Source organism: Vairimorpha necatrix, chromosome 3, assembly GCF_036630325.1.
Source record: "Vairimorpha necatrix chromosome 3, complete sequence".
NCBI classification, from domain to species: Eukaryota; Fungi; Microsporidia; family Nosematidae; genus Vairimorpha; species Vairimorpha necatrix.
This window is the reverse complement of record NC_088818.1, coordinates 1,286,247-1,300,031: the sequence shown is the minus strand read 5'-3', so window position 1 is coordinate 1,300,031 and position 13,785 is coordinate 1,286,247. Positions and strand designations below refer to the sequence as shown.

The following is a 13,785-nucleotide window of genomic DNA, read 5'->3' as shown; positions in this document are numbered from 1 at the left end:
ATTTTTTCAAATTTTATGATCATCAGTTAAAAACTATCATTTTTTATCCAATGACTTTTGAAACTATACGTCTTACTTTTAATTGGTCACATTATAAACAATTCTTAATTTATTAAAATAAAAACTTATACTCAAATGGGCTTTGATTGTATTTCTAATATATTTTCAATATGTGTCCCAAAAAAGAAAAGAAAGAAAGACATTGTAAAAAACGACAAGAACAAAACTAAAGATAAAAAAGAGTCCAGTGATAGCACGGAAAACGCGAGTATCGACATAATAAATGCGTATGATAAAAGTTCAAAGAAAGAAAAAAAGAAGTCGAAATCTAAGAAAGTTGAATTAAATAAACTTAGAGAAAGTTTAAATAGTTGGAAAGAAGAGATTTCAAGTTCTAATATAAGCGATATAGAAAAAACTTTAGATGATTTGGTAGTTACAGAAGGAAAACAAAAATCGAAAAAAAAAATTAAAAAAAAAAGTAAAAAAAAGAAAAGTAAATGTGAAAGCTCTGAGGAAGAAATAAAGTCTAAAAAGAAAGATAAAAGCAAAAATGAGAGCAGTTCTGAGGAAGAAGTAAAATATAAAAAGAAAAATAAAAACGAGATTAGTTCCGAGGAAGAAAAAAAGTCTAAAAAGAAAAAAGATAGAAGAAATTATTTGAATAAAGAAGATATAAAAAGAATCAGTGAAGCTTCTCTAGATATTGATTCTGAGAGTGAAATATGTTTTTATTCCAATGAAACACAGAAAAAAAGATTTAATAATGAATTGTATAAAAGAATGATGTCGTTGTTGACCAATAAAAAAAAAGATAAAAAACAAAAGTAAATGAAATAATAAACCAAGTAGATTAATGAGTCGCGATTATATAAAATAAATGTTTTGTATTATGAAGCCATAAAAATACATGTAAAATGTATAAAAAAATTACTTATACTTTTTTAAAAATAAAAATTTTTTTAGAAAATTATACATTTATTCACGAACTGCTACTTGATTTACCCAATTATCGACTTGTAAAATTGGATTAGCCAATTTATTTGTAACATTATTTTGTGGTATAAAAACATAGAAAGATTCGAATTGTGAGCCTGCATCATCCCCCCAGAATCTTCTATCATATTCAGTGTTCTCTAACAACAAGATAACTACAGAATGAAGATAAAGACGATACAATTCACTTAATCGTATTTGGTCTGATACAATAACCACAGATCCATTAACATTGAGTTTTTTATCTAGTGTTTTCAAAAAGACGCTGAATATCACTCTACTTCCTCTTCTAGACAATAAATCTTTAATTGTTTGACTTGCAGGTTTTACTAAATTGACATCCATGTCACAGCAGAGTTCTACGCATGGGTCAGCTTTGCAACAGACAGATGAATTAATCCATTTGTAAAAATATTTCAAGATAAGTTCAGCCGCTAATTCGTCGATTTCAGGTTTTTTAGGACATTTTAGTTTTCTGAGTGCTTCTTCTAAATAAGCGATTACAAATTTGCATTCTGAAGTATCCCAGTTGTCGTATGTATTATATTTGTTGTGCAAATTTATTTGTACATCAGCAGCAGGTAAGTAACAGAAAATAGTTCTTAAGAGGTTTTTGTTCTCACTTACGTCGCATTTTAGTAAGTCGCAAATGTTTGGGTAACAAAATTCTCTTTTTTTGCAATCTTCATTGTAACCAGGTACATAAACATTGTCAACACAGAGACCACATCTTATTGTATTTAATGTATAAAAGAACAATTGTAACATAGAAGGGTAGAGTTGTAAACTTTTATATATATTTTTTAATTTAAACAAATAAACTTATAAACAATATAAAAAAAAATAATTTTTAGGATAAAAACATAATTACATGAGAGATAAAGCTTTTTTGTATTTTTTTATTGTTTGTTTGTTTACGGTGAATATGCAAACAAACAAAATGTTTTAAACACAATTACATTTTTATAAATCAAGTGATTACACTTATATAAAATAATATGTAAATGTCTTAAAAAATATTTTCATCTTCATGTTTGTGTAAAAGTTCGCAATGTGATATTAAATCAAGTAAATTAATTTATATAGAGGTGAGCTGTAGAGAATATAACTATTTTTATTTATATTAAAATTTTGCGTGAAGTATAACAAAAACATGAAAGAAAATTGGATGTGTAGTGCGTTTTGGTATTAGCAATCTATTGTTTATATATTTTTCTTCTGACGCTTTAAATTTTTTTCCATCTTTTATTCGTCAATAGATGTTCTCTTGAAATATTGTTTTATATTATGTAGTCACAAAGTTACTCATATTAACGCAATCTAAAAACATTATTGTTTATATTTGTCCAGTCTCAGACACAATTAAAATATATTTCTTTGTTCATCTTGTGTCATATTTACCCCTCAAGTATAAACTCCATTGACTTTTTATTTTTCTTTTCATCCCCCATGACTTCAGACGATGGATGGGAAGAAGTTTACAAAGATGATCTCACCATTTCAATCCCTCAAAAGCCTACAAAAACAAACTCCAAATACTCAATCCTTCTAAGCTTAATTTTTATTTTCAAAGAATTTAATAAACCAGTCAATATCCCTAAAATAAACGAATACATAGACTTTAATATTATAAACAAAATGCGGCAACTAATAATGACTCAAAATAATTTACAGACTTCCCAGTTCAATTTTACAGATTTTGTAAAAAACATATTATTTTTTAAATATCTGAAAAAGTACATGTTTTTGAGAATATATTTTGTAATTGATGAAAGTAAAATTGAGTCTTTTTTGGAGATTTATGTTAATAATATAGTACTGAAGAATAAAGATAAGTATAAAGCGAATGTGTTTTATATTGATAGTGATGGTAAAATAGAAGATAGTAGTCTGTATTTTAGTAGAGATATGAAGAATCATGGGATATATTTGGAAGTATTGGAAATATTTATTAATAAGAACAGGCATAAAAACAATCTTAATCATGTAAGACACAAAGATGAATCTTTTAATTCAAAAGATAATAAAGAAGAAAACAACACATTTAAAATCAATAAAGACGAAATTAATAAAGAAATATCATCTTTTGATCACATTGAAGCATTTAGAAAACTAGACACTGAAAGATTAAAACAAATCCCCACATCGCTCATCAAATTTAAGAAGCACCCACTTTACTGCCTCGAAAGTGTACTAAAAATCAATCAGATATTAAGATCCAAAGAGAATATCCAAGGATTCTATAAAGGTGAAGGGGTGTTTTTAAGGGACGAGATTATCAATTTGAAATCAGATAAATATTTCTATAGACAAGGACTCATTCCCAAATCCATAGAACCAAAACAGAATTTAGACACAATTGAACATAATAGAGGGCCAAACACGCACAATAATGGCGTCACTACTGCTGAACACAATATTGAAGAAAGAGTAAAACCACTGAAAATATTAAATGAAGGTCTCATTAACCAAGTCTGTTTATATTCCGAAGATCAAGTCGAGAAGATGGTAGTCAAGGATCTCAACCCCCAGTCAAATGTACAAGATTTTTTCCATGAAAACCACATACCTGTAAACTGCCTCTATTTAAGAAACGAGTACAGTGAATTAGTCTGTCAGAGACTCGGCGTAGAATACAGAAGATGCTTCGTAGGGTTTAATAGACAGAATCCCGTGTATAGAGGGATATTTATCTACAAAAGAGACTTATTCGTAGTATCAAATTTCATATTTGAATATTATGACAATATGAAAAAGAAAGAAAGATTAAGTACAAGTAGAGATATAATAAGAAATTGGGAGAAGATAGTAAAATTCTGCAAGAAATATAAGAAGCTTAAGTCGAGAATATAATCCCACGTAGAGAATTCTCGAAATTTCTATAAGATTGTATTGAACAATACTTTAATGCAAATATCATATAGGGGAATCTATTTTTTATTATTAGTTTTCTATCTCTTTTTTTAATAAATCGATGCAGTCTTCTTCTATTTGTACTGACACTACTTTGTGTCTACTGGTGTGTCCACTAATTATTGAGATCTCAGATCTCGGGATTTTTAGTACTCTAGATAAATATTTACACAATTCGATGTTGGCCTTATCTTTTTCTGGGGGTTGATTTATGAGAATTCTGATTTCTTTTTCTTCTATGGATTTGATTTGTGTAGTCTGCGAATTTGGGACTACTGTGATAGATAACTTCACCATAAAAACAAGGGTGTAAGAAAAATATTCACTGATACTACATAATAAAGTACTAGCATCAATTAAAATACTTCTGTAAGGAAATTATAAAGTAGTACCACTACTAAAAATATAATATTTTTTCTAATGGACAATATATTTCCAGACATATGAGTGTAAGTTTCATTTTATAAATACCCCTCTCTTTCTTTAATGAATAATTCTTGTCCATCTACAAATTTAGGAAAAAGTGAACAATGCCGAGGATGTCCAAACCAGTCCCTCTGTGGCTCAATAAAACCAGACGACTTCATTCATTCAATTTCTGAAAACATGTCTCATCTGAAACTAGTCCTCGCCATCATGAGTGGTAAAGGTGGGGTAGGGAAAAGTACTATAACCAGAAATATAACAGAGATATTATCAAAAAAGAAGATGTCTCCTCTTCTCATAGACTTAGATTTATCTGGTCCCTCTATTCCTAAGATGACTTCTACAGAAGGAGAAGTCATCTTAGAAACCAATCAGACAATTTATCCTATAAAGATCTCTGATAATTTAGGGTGTATCTCAATGGGATATTTTGATAATGTAGAAGTTTATACTTCATCTTTGAAGACAAATATAATCAGGAATATATTCAGTACTAGTCATATAAAAGACTATGACGTGGTGATAATTGATACTCCTCCGAATATCACAGATGAGCATCTTGCTATTGTCAATTATTTGAAAGTAGATTTCTGTATTATTGTCACTACACCACAAATGTTATCATTTCAGGATGTGAAGAGACAGTTCTCATTTTGTAGGAAGAATAATATCAAGATACTGGGAGTAATAGAAAATATGAAGGGGTTTCAATGTGAGAAATGTGAATGTAGAGAAGATGTCTTTTATGATTCGGGGATAGAAGAACAATGTAAAGAGAAAGGAATAAGATATTTAGGAAGTATACCCTTAAAGAAAGAATATGGGAAGAAGGGCGATCAAGGGGAGATAATTGGAGACCCAATATTCGAAGACATAGGAAACTTAATAGAGGAATTATATCTGAGCAAAACATAGAATAAATATTCATTAGTACACTTAAGTAATAAATTGAATATTATTCTATTTGTAAACCAAGTTTGATTCAAATAGAACAAATTTTCAATCAATCACTATATTAAGTATTAATATTATCTTCTCATTTTTATATACCCCTTTAAGTGGATGACATCAGTTCTAAAGAAGAGACACATCGTTCAGTCTGATCTGCCCTTGACTACATTACTTTTCCTCCTGGTAGGAAACACTAAAGAGTTAAGATTCTTAAACTCTAAGATGTCTTACTGTATAAGAGTCTGTATCCACACAGACATGCTAAATACATCTCTAATATCATACTGCCCTTCTTACTACACTAAGGACTCGGGACTGAGACAGGCAGTGCTAGAAGACATGAAGTCGAGAGACTTGATCAGTGTAAAAAGTAATTTGTTGTATTATAACTACAAAATACGAGACTATAAATTATATAAAACAGTCCATACACAAATCATAGAATATTTACACAGTAAAGAGATCATTTTTAGATATGACGTCATAATCTTGTGCATTCTGTATCTTGGGAGGTATGAAATAGTAGATTTCTATGAGAAGAAAGTGCCTTCTATACTTGAAAGATATAAAGAGGATCATATAATACAGGAACTTATCAAGAAAATCAAACAGTAAGTGTTCACTGGGAGGTGTCTTTTTGTCTAGTATCGTTTTATATAAGCGACAATCTTTTGTTACATGTAGGGTAACTTTGAGATAACCTGGCTCTTTCAATGCGCATCTATTTTATCGAGGGGTATTTGTTTTATTAAGGCCTTTTTAGTGTGATATTAAATATGCTTATTTAATCATCTAGTATTAAGACCCCTTTCCTTCTATTTTTCTAGGCTCTTTTTGCTTGAAGATGCAGGGGCTTCCCATAGACAATTAGACTACACCCATTGAGATACTTCAATCTCATCTTATCTTTACATTCCTTAATTAATTCCGATACATCCCCATTCTTACTTAATAAATTAATACTGAACATATCCAAATCTTTATCAGTCACTTCATAGAGACATCCTAGTACATTTCTATTATTCTTTATATATTTCTTAATGGTCCCATTCTTCTTGAAATTATTTATACAAAGAAATCTCACGCTAGAACATCCAAAGAGGAACAAGACGGATGACTTAATATTCTCATCTATGTATTTGAGCCCATTTCCATGGCCGAAGTAGCATATAAAATCCCCCTTCATTTTATTGTCATCTTCTATTATCTCTTTTTTGATATCTTTAAAATGTTCTGTAATTCTATCAAATGTGTTACTTAGCTTGGGATCTAAAAGGAAGATCGAACTAGACAAGTCAATTTGTGAGATACTAGTAAGATCTTGTAAATATTCTATGCTTAATAATCTGTAACAACTCGCCTTCTCAAATAATAATGTGTGCTCTATGGGAAACTCTTCTAATTTCTCGTCAAGTATAAGGAAGATTTGTCCTTTTATCTCTAGATCTGGGGCCTTGATTTTATTCAAAAGAATCTTCATTTTCTTGTCTAGGAGAATTCTTTCTTTCCACCATATTTCTTTATTTGTCTCATTTTTCAAGATGTCCTTGTTCTTCAGTAAAATCCAGTTGTATTCTCTAGATATTTCAGTGAAATTTATATTTGTATTGTAAACTTCATAGGATCCACTTTTAATTTTAGAAATGTACAGAATATCATTTGAAATATAAAGGCTATAGACTTCATGTGTGTCCTTTAAATTAATTTGCTCGTGTATATTTTTTACATCGCTTTGCTCATGCGCATTACTTTCTCCCTGTTTTTCTATCAAATTTTTTTGCTCGTGTGTATTGGCTTGCTTATTGTTGATATTATTTTCTATATTTCTTATCTCCCTGTAAAATTCCAATGAATTCTCAAATTTAATATTGTGCTCTAATTTAGTATTCGTTATATCAAGTCTAGACATTAAATCTTTAATCTGTTTTATATCTCCCTTAATCTGTTTTATATCTCCTTCAACCTGTTTTATATTTCCATCAATCTGACTTATACAATCATATATTTCTATTTCTTTTAAATAAGAATTGGGCCCCTGTAAATTTCCCATTCTTTCAAATGCCAATTTGTAATTTATAAAATACCATTTAACTTTCTCTTTACTCATTTCTATACACTTATCAAGATAATAAATCCCTTCTTGAAACATACCCATTTGTATATAACAGAATATCAGGATATTATACAGGTGTAATTTGTCATACTCTTTTTTTACTAATATTCTGATCAGATCTTTACATTCTGAATATTTCCGGTCTAGAAATTTATGGATCATTTTACTAAATAAGTCTTTTTTATAATTACAAATTATGCCTTTGTTGTAGTAAGAGTAGAATTTTGACTCTGGTACAAATAGATGAGATTTCTTGAAATTGCAAATTTCTTTTGTATTACAAAATAGATCATTTTTGAATTTTTCAGAATTCAAAAATGATGATGTTATAGGTACAGATGTATTGGTTTGAATAGTAGACAATGTATTAGTTTGATTTATAGTTGACGATATTATAGGTACAGATGTATTAAATTGATTTGCAGTTGAAGATGCATTGGTTTGAATAGTAGACGATGCATCCGATTGATTTATAGTTGACGATGTTATAGGTACAGATGTATTAAATGAATTTGTAGTTGAAGATGCATTGGTTTGAATAGTAGACGATGCATCAGATTGATTTATACTTGATGATTCCATGTTGTTGGTTTTCAAATCACTATTCTCCTCTGTCCCAGTTATAAACTGGTCATTGAGTTTTCCATATTTCATGCTGTTTTCTTCTCTATTTATACTTTTATTTTTTTTGCATAAACACTTTGTTTGTTTTTTATAACAAACTATAATTTTCTCTTTATATTTCGCATCACATTTTTCGATAAATTCTTCATATCTCTCGTCTTTTTCCCTATACTGTTTATATTTCAGTATACAATACGGTATATAAATATTAGCAGATTCTTCATTTATTTCTTTTATATTTTCTACATGTTTTTTCAGTAATAAAAATAAGTCTGTGTTCCATTCCTTACTAAGAAGTTTTAGCATACATTTTTCATAAGTGTAGATTGGCAAGTTTGAAGAAGCAAGGGAATAAGTCTTGTTTATGATGTTGTGTGCTTCTTTTACTGTTTCTTGGGTTATGTTTTGCATTAGTTTATTGAGTTTGAGTGTGGCTTCCCTTAGGCTTTTCATAAAATTAAATAGGGGCAAGAAATAAACCCTCATAATCTTTAAATCCTCTCTGAATCTTCTTATTTATGAAGGTAGATAGTATTCATAATGAATATTAGTATTATAATAGATATTTTATAATATAAATATACTAGCGTATGCTTTCCCGTTTTGAAACGGGATCTAAATGTTTAGGGTTTTAATATGTCCCGCCTCGGTAAATTTTAGTAAGTTTCCATTTTGGGATGATTGAATTTGATAGGATGAAGACATCGTTTTCAAAAATACTTTTTAGTGACATATAAGGAGTAAAGTTGAGTTTAAAACACTTATGAGTCATATTGAAATAATTTTGGGAACTTTTAAGCTCAATTTTTGACACTTATTAGAAATTGTTTTCACATGAATGTTTTTACAATTTTTCATGGAAGGGTCAAATAAATTCTAAAAAACGATTCTGACGATATTTTGGAACTGAGTTTAACAAAAATAATAATTAGAATAAAAATGCATTAACACATAATATACACACTTACAATTATCAAATTGAAAAACTAAATCGAAAACCGATATTATATTAACATAATAAGTTTAAAATATGAAGTTTAGATTTTACAAAATCACAAAAAAGAGGGGTAAAAAATTAAATAAAATTCTTTTATATATATGATTTTAATTTTATATTATAATATAAATATCTTTTATAATATAATATATTTTAATTTTATATTATAAATGTTTATTTATTTTTGTTATAATTCATTTCTTTGGTCTGTCTTTTCTTTTTCTTTTAATTTTGTTGATCTACTAGAGTTTCTTCCTACACACAGGACACGTGCAATTATGTTGAAGTAGCCACTTGTCTACACATTTAACATGAAATGTATGATCACAGCTCAAAGTTCTAGCCATTTCTCTTTTCTTATACCTAGTCATACAAATACTACAACTCTCTTTCATCATTTTCTCTGTAACTCTAAACCTTTTAAACTTCTTCAAATGCTCTTTCTTCATTTTCGCACTATTTTTCCTCATAGCCAAGATACTCTCAAAAATCAAGATAGTCTCGCTCAAACTGGCATGTGGTCTCTCTACATTCATCTGATGATTAATACCATTTAGTATAAAATCAAATATCACGAAATATGACGAGGAACTCCTTACTCCGTTTTGTGAGTCAATAATCCGTAGTGGTCTGTTGACACGCTGCACTCTGACGTCAACATTGGATTCAGAATTGAATCTTGAGGCCAGATTAGTAATGAATGAGTCTAGAGATGCGTCAGTAGTAGGAGTGTTTGGAGAGATATTTGGTTCTTCTTGGTCAGTGTCGTGTACTAAATAAATAGTCAAGAAGTTGTTTATGTCTTCTGGAGTTTCATTATGCATGGGATTTAAAATTTAAATAAAGATATAAATAGAAAAAAAATATGCATAAATAAGGAGAAGCGAAAAAAACAAGAGAGAAATTAGACATGATTGGTTAGAAATCACCAAACAGGACTTAAAAAAATGTCAAAAAATATAAACAATAATTTATAAACATTAATTTATGAACATTAATTTATGAGCATTAATTTATGACATATGTCAAATAAAGCAGAGTTTTATTTGACATGTAACATTGTAAATTGAAATTTACAATGTAAAATGAAATTTACATTTAAAATGACATGTCAATTTCTATGACATTGTAACACTATAAATAACATTTATACCTAGAAAAGGACATTTACAAAATCAAGCAAAGTTTTTAAAATTTTTAATTCTCGATTTTAATGACATTTCGTTTATTTTTACCAATCAACTTGAAACTTGACAGTTTTACTTTTGATTTTTTTAAAAGTTCTTGTTTTAAGATTTCCAACCAATAATGAATTTAATAATGAACTATTATTACTATTATTTTTGTATACATCTCTGTTTATATTATTTTCTGTATATATTTGCCCTGGTCCATTTATACATCCTTGATTACAAATATAAATTTCACAGATCTCATAATTCATCCCCTTGATTTTCGTCTCTTTTATAAAATTCAAGAATGGTTCTAAGCCTAAAATCCTTATATATTTCTTAGTAATATTCCCTGATTTCCAGGTATACAAAAAGACCCCATTTTTGGCAGTGTATTCTAAGCCTGGAATATTTATATTATTTAATACTTCCGAGTTTATATTTAATTTTCTCTTACCATTTATCTTTATCTCATTAAATTTGTTCTTTATTTGTTTATTCTTACAAGATTGATTTTTGTCTAATATAAGTTCTTCGTTTTTATTTAAATAATATTTCTTGTGTAATATGTAGTCTAAATATCCATAATGATATTTTATATTACATTTCTCCCATTCGTTTACTATTCCTATCTTATCTTTATACTCAAAGAATCCTTGTTCTACTATCATCTTATAGAAATCATATGTAGTCATAAAAGATACATCAAGATTATTAGTGTCTACATCAAGATTATTAGTGTCTGATGTATTAAGATCTTTTTCTAACATCTTATCATAACATTGGACTACACTGATACACTTCCCTTTAATAAAATCCAAGAGGACTTGTTGCTGAGTCTTAGTCTTTGATAAATAAGGCAGTAGATGGTGCGCCTGTTTTTCTATATAAGTGACTGTACCAGGGCAGTCACTTATAATGAGATTATTAGTAAGAGATTCCTCGTAGACACTCTCGTAGAGAAGAGACTTGATATATGACGAGTCATATATTGATACTATATTAAACTTCAATTTAAGAAATGATACTAAAAGGTATTCAAAGTCATTAAATACTATATATCTGTTATTGATATTATTAGAACATGTAGACACTGTTTCTACAAATGTATTATCTAAATTAGTTATATAATGTTCATATATACTCATTTTAGAATGTGGAGATATTAAAAATGTCAATGGGTCATTTTTTAATTCATTGTAAGTTGGCGGCTTTTTGACTGTAAAGTCAGAAATACAAGAAGAGCAAGCGAGACAGTCTTCTAATTTGAAAGTGAATGGAGAAACACAAGGCTTATTCTCAGATTTCATTTTAGGGACTAAAAAAAATCTAACTTGTGATGTATTATATAAAAATTAAATTGTGCACATTTACATGAGCTTTTTTTAGAATATTGTTTTTTTACATATGAGCCTTTTTTTACATATGAGCTTTTTTTTAGAACATTGTTTTTTTTGGCCCATGGTGCTCGTTAAATCTTTTCCTACTTCATCTTGCGTGGGCGTCATTCTTATCCACCAGGATAAAATTTTTACTGGTAGTTACGATTATTCATCTTCTTCTAGATTTGGTAATATTCAGTTATATTCCTCAGACATGTCTCTTATTCGTACACAAGAGACTTCTGGCATTTTAGATCTCAAAATCCATTCTTCTTTTTTATACGCTGCCACTTCTAATTCTCTTTTAAAATTCAATCTGTCACTTGATCTTCTTAAAGAAGTCTCCACTCCACACATGAACACTTTTATCTATATTAATATTAGTTCTTCTCGTTTATACATTTGTACTAGTAATGGGTCTATTACTGTCTACTCCCCAGACTTAGTCTTTTTATATTCTCTACAAGTATCCAATGACATCTTATGGACATGTACACTATACAATTCACTACTATTATGTGGTGGTGAATGTTCTACACTATTTTTTATAAAAGATAAAGAAGTTATAAAAAAAATGAAATTTGAACAAGGAATATGTTCATTACTAGTAGAAAGAGACATAGTGATGGTAGGAAGTTATGATGAACATGTTTATAAAATTTTTATAGACAGAATTATTGAGAAAAAGAAGATTGGCGGGGGAATATGGAGAATAATAAAAAAAAATGAAAAATTTTATATGTCTTGTATGTATGAAGGAATAAAGATATTAGGAGAGAAGAATTATAGTAAAGGGGAATTAGTGTATGGAATAGATGTGAATGAGGAATATATAATATATTCTTCATTTTACAATAAAGTCATATATAAAATCAAAATAAATTAGATAAATATAATTTAGATATAAAATAAATTAGATAAATATAATTATAATATACTGAGATTAATCATATAAAGTCATGAGACAAGATGTTTCAGATTTCTGATGAAGGCATCAAACTATCACATTATAGAATACATTTACTATAGAATACATAAATTACCATTTCATTATAGATTACATTTACTTTAGAATACATTTTAGTTGTTTGTGTTTCACTTTTTTGTCTTGGCTGATTGGTCGCCAAACATTTAAAATTTTAAATTTGTCTACCCCTTAAAAATGGTGAAACTTCAAGTAGTGACAGGAGGCACAACTTTACATTTAGAAATACAAGACCTAAATGTATCAATAGAAGACTTCAAGAAGGCAGTAGAAGATATTATGCCTGAAGATAAGAAGATCCCAAGTGACCAGCAGATTTTATATATTAAGCAGAAGAAACTTGAGTCAGGGAAGAAACTCAGTGACTACATAAGTGAGAAAGATGAGGGAGAAAGGGTCTTCGCCCTTAAGAAGACCAAGTCTAGTCTGAATAATACTAAGGCACCACAGACTAATCCTTATAAGAAAGAAGAGATTAATAATCCATATCCTCAGCAGATGAATTATTCCCCACAGAATAATATGGCTTATAATCCTTATATGCCTAATCAAAACTATATGCCTAATCAGAATTACATGCCTAATTCTAATATGGGTTACCCACCACAACATAACGGGTTTAGTCAAAATAACATGCCCGGTCAGAATATGAAATTGAGTAAGGAAATGATTGATATGGTCATGAATAATCCAACTTTCTTCGATCAGATGATCGATGTCCAGACTCAAGGCATGTCTCCAGAAATGAAAGAGAATTTTAAGCAGTCCACAATGAACGCCTTTAAAATGCTCCAAAATGACCCCTCGATCTTGGACAGGATAAATCAAATGTCTGGATTTGGGAGTCCCCAGATGGGATATCCTCCTCAAATTGGCTACCCTCCTCAAATGGGGTATAATCCCCCTTATCAGCCCATGTATTACGGGGGATACCCTCCTTACTCCCCTCAGCCTCCTCAGTCTCCTGGGCAGTATAAGACACAGTACAGTGGCCAATTGACTGCTCTAAAAGAGATGGGATTTACAGATGAAGAAGAAAATCTTAAAGCACTTATAAAAGCAAATGGAGATATTAATTATGCCTTAGATTTATTAAGGAAAGATGCCAATTTCCCCCAAAATTAAATGTTTTCTAAAAAACTATAAGTAATATTAAGTATTTATAAGTATTGTAATTTTGTATCATTTTTAGACTTATTTGACATCTCTCTTGTTTTTTATAGTGA

General features: G+C 29.0%; 11 protein-coding genes across 12 annotated transcripts; 6 read left to right on the top strand and 5 right to left on the bottom strand.

Moving 5' to 3' along the window:
- Nucleotides 1-135: 135 nt before the first annotated feature.
- On the top strand, nt 136-831 carry VNE69_03351 (uncharacterized protein; the record flags this gene model as incomplete). Its single annotated transcript, XM_065473215.1, has 1 exon — nt 136-831. The coding sequence occupies one exon, from the start codon at nt 136-138 to the stop codon at nt 829-831; it is 696 nt and encodes a 231-aa protein (XP_065329287.1).
- A 147-nt stretch (nt 832-978) lies between these two features.
- Nucleotides 979-1,764, bottom strand: VNE69_03350 (uncharacterized protein; the record flags this gene model as incomplete). Its single annotated transcript, XM_065473214.1, has 1 exon — nt 979-1,764. One exon carries the CDS (start codon nt 1,762-1,764, stop codon nt 979-981), a length of 786 nt encoding a protein of 261 aa, XP_065329286.1.
- Nucleotides 1,765-2,445: 681 nt separating this feature from the next.
- VNE69_03349 (partical DNA repair protein RAD4) lies at nt 2,446-3,849 on the top strand (the record flags this gene model as incomplete). 2 transcript variants are annotated; one of them, XM_065473213.1, is made up of 2 exons in its annotated part: nt 2,446-2,678; nt 2,813-2,825. In XM_065473213.1, 2 exons carry the CDS (start codon nt 2,446-2,448, stop codon nt 2,823-2,825), a joined length of 246 nt encoding a protein of 81 aa, XP_065329285.1. The 2 variants fall into 2 exon arrangements, with proteins under 2 accessions (XP_065329285.1, XP_065329284.1); XM_065473212.1 differs by having other exon boundaries at nt 2,446-3,849.
- Nucleotides 3,850-3,939: 90 nt separating this feature from the next.
- VNE69_03348 (UPF0235 protein) lies at nt 3,940-4,206 on the bottom strand (the record flags this gene model as incomplete). Its single annotated transcript, XM_065473211.1, has 1 exon — nt 3,940-4,206. The coding sequence occupies one exon, from the start codon at nt 4,204-4,206 to the stop codon at nt 3,940-3,942; it is 267 nt and encodes an 88-aa protein (XP_065329283.1).
- Nucleotides 4,207-4,395: 189 nt separating this feature from the next.
- VNE69_03347 (cytosolic Fe-S cluster assembly factor NBP35) lies at nt 4,396-5,250 on the top strand (the record flags this gene model as incomplete). The annotated part of the gene is made up of 1 exon (XM_065473210.1): nt 4,396-5,250. One exon carries the CDS (start codon nt 4,396-4,398, stop codon nt 5,248-5,250), a length of 855 nt encoding a protein of 284 aa, XP_065329282.1.
- Nucleotides 5,251-5,397: 147 nt separating this feature from the next.
- Nucleotides 5,398-5,901, top strand: VNE69_03346 (uncharacterized protein; the record flags this gene model as incomplete). The annotated part of the gene is made up of 1 exon (XM_065473209.1): nt 5,398-5,901. One exon carries the CDS (start codon nt 5,398-5,400, stop codon nt 5,899-5,901), a length of 504 nt encoding a protein of 167 aa, XP_065329281.1.
- A 208-nt stretch (nt 5,902-6,109) lies between these two features.
- On the bottom strand, nt 6,110-8,476 carry VNE69_03345 (separin (ESP1); the record flags this gene model as incomplete). Its single annotated transcript, XM_065473208.1, has 1 exon — nt 6,110-8,476. One exon carries the CDS (start codon nt 8,474-8,476, stop codon nt 6,110-6,112), a length of 2,367 nt encoding a protein of 788 aa, XP_065329280.1.
- Nucleotides 8,477-9,262: 786 nt separating this feature from the next.
- On the bottom strand, nt 9,263-9,844 carry VNE69_03344 (E3 ubiquitin-protein ligase RNF13; the record flags this gene model as incomplete). The annotated part of the gene is made up of 1 exon (XM_065473207.1): nt 9,263-9,844. One exon carries the CDS (start codon nt 9,842-9,844, stop codon nt 9,263-9,265), a length of 582 nt encoding a protein of 193 aa, XP_065329279.1.
- A 407-nt stretch (nt 9,845-10,251) lies between these two features.
- Nucleotides 10,252-11,502, bottom strand: VNE69_03343 (iron hydrogenase; the record flags this gene model as incomplete). The annotated part of the gene is made up of 1 exon (XM_065473206.1): nt 10,252-11,502. One exon carries the CDS (start codon nt 11,500-11,502, stop codon nt 10,252-10,254), a length of 1,251 nt encoding a protein of 416 aa, XP_065329278.1.
- Nucleotides 11,503-11,653: 151 nt separating this feature from the next.
- Nucleotides 11,654-12,460, top strand: VNE69_03342 (WD40 repeat domain-containing protein; the record flags this gene model as incomplete). The annotated part of the gene is made up of 1 exon (XM_065473205.1): nt 11,654-12,460. One exon carries the CDS (start codon nt 11,654-11,656, stop codon nt 12,458-12,460), a length of 807 nt encoding a protein of 268 aa, XP_065329277.1.
- Nucleotides 12,461-12,736: 276 nt separating this feature from the next.
- Nucleotides 12,737-13,684, top strand: VNE69_03341 (ubiquitin-like protein; the record flags this gene model as incomplete). Its single annotated transcript, XM_065473204.1, has 1 exon — nt 12,737-13,684. The coding sequence occupies one exon, from the start codon at nt 12,737-12,739 to the stop codon at nt 13,682-13,684; it is 948 nt and encodes a 315-aa protein (XP_065329276.1).
- Nucleotides 13,685-13,785: the final 101 nt, after the last annotated feature.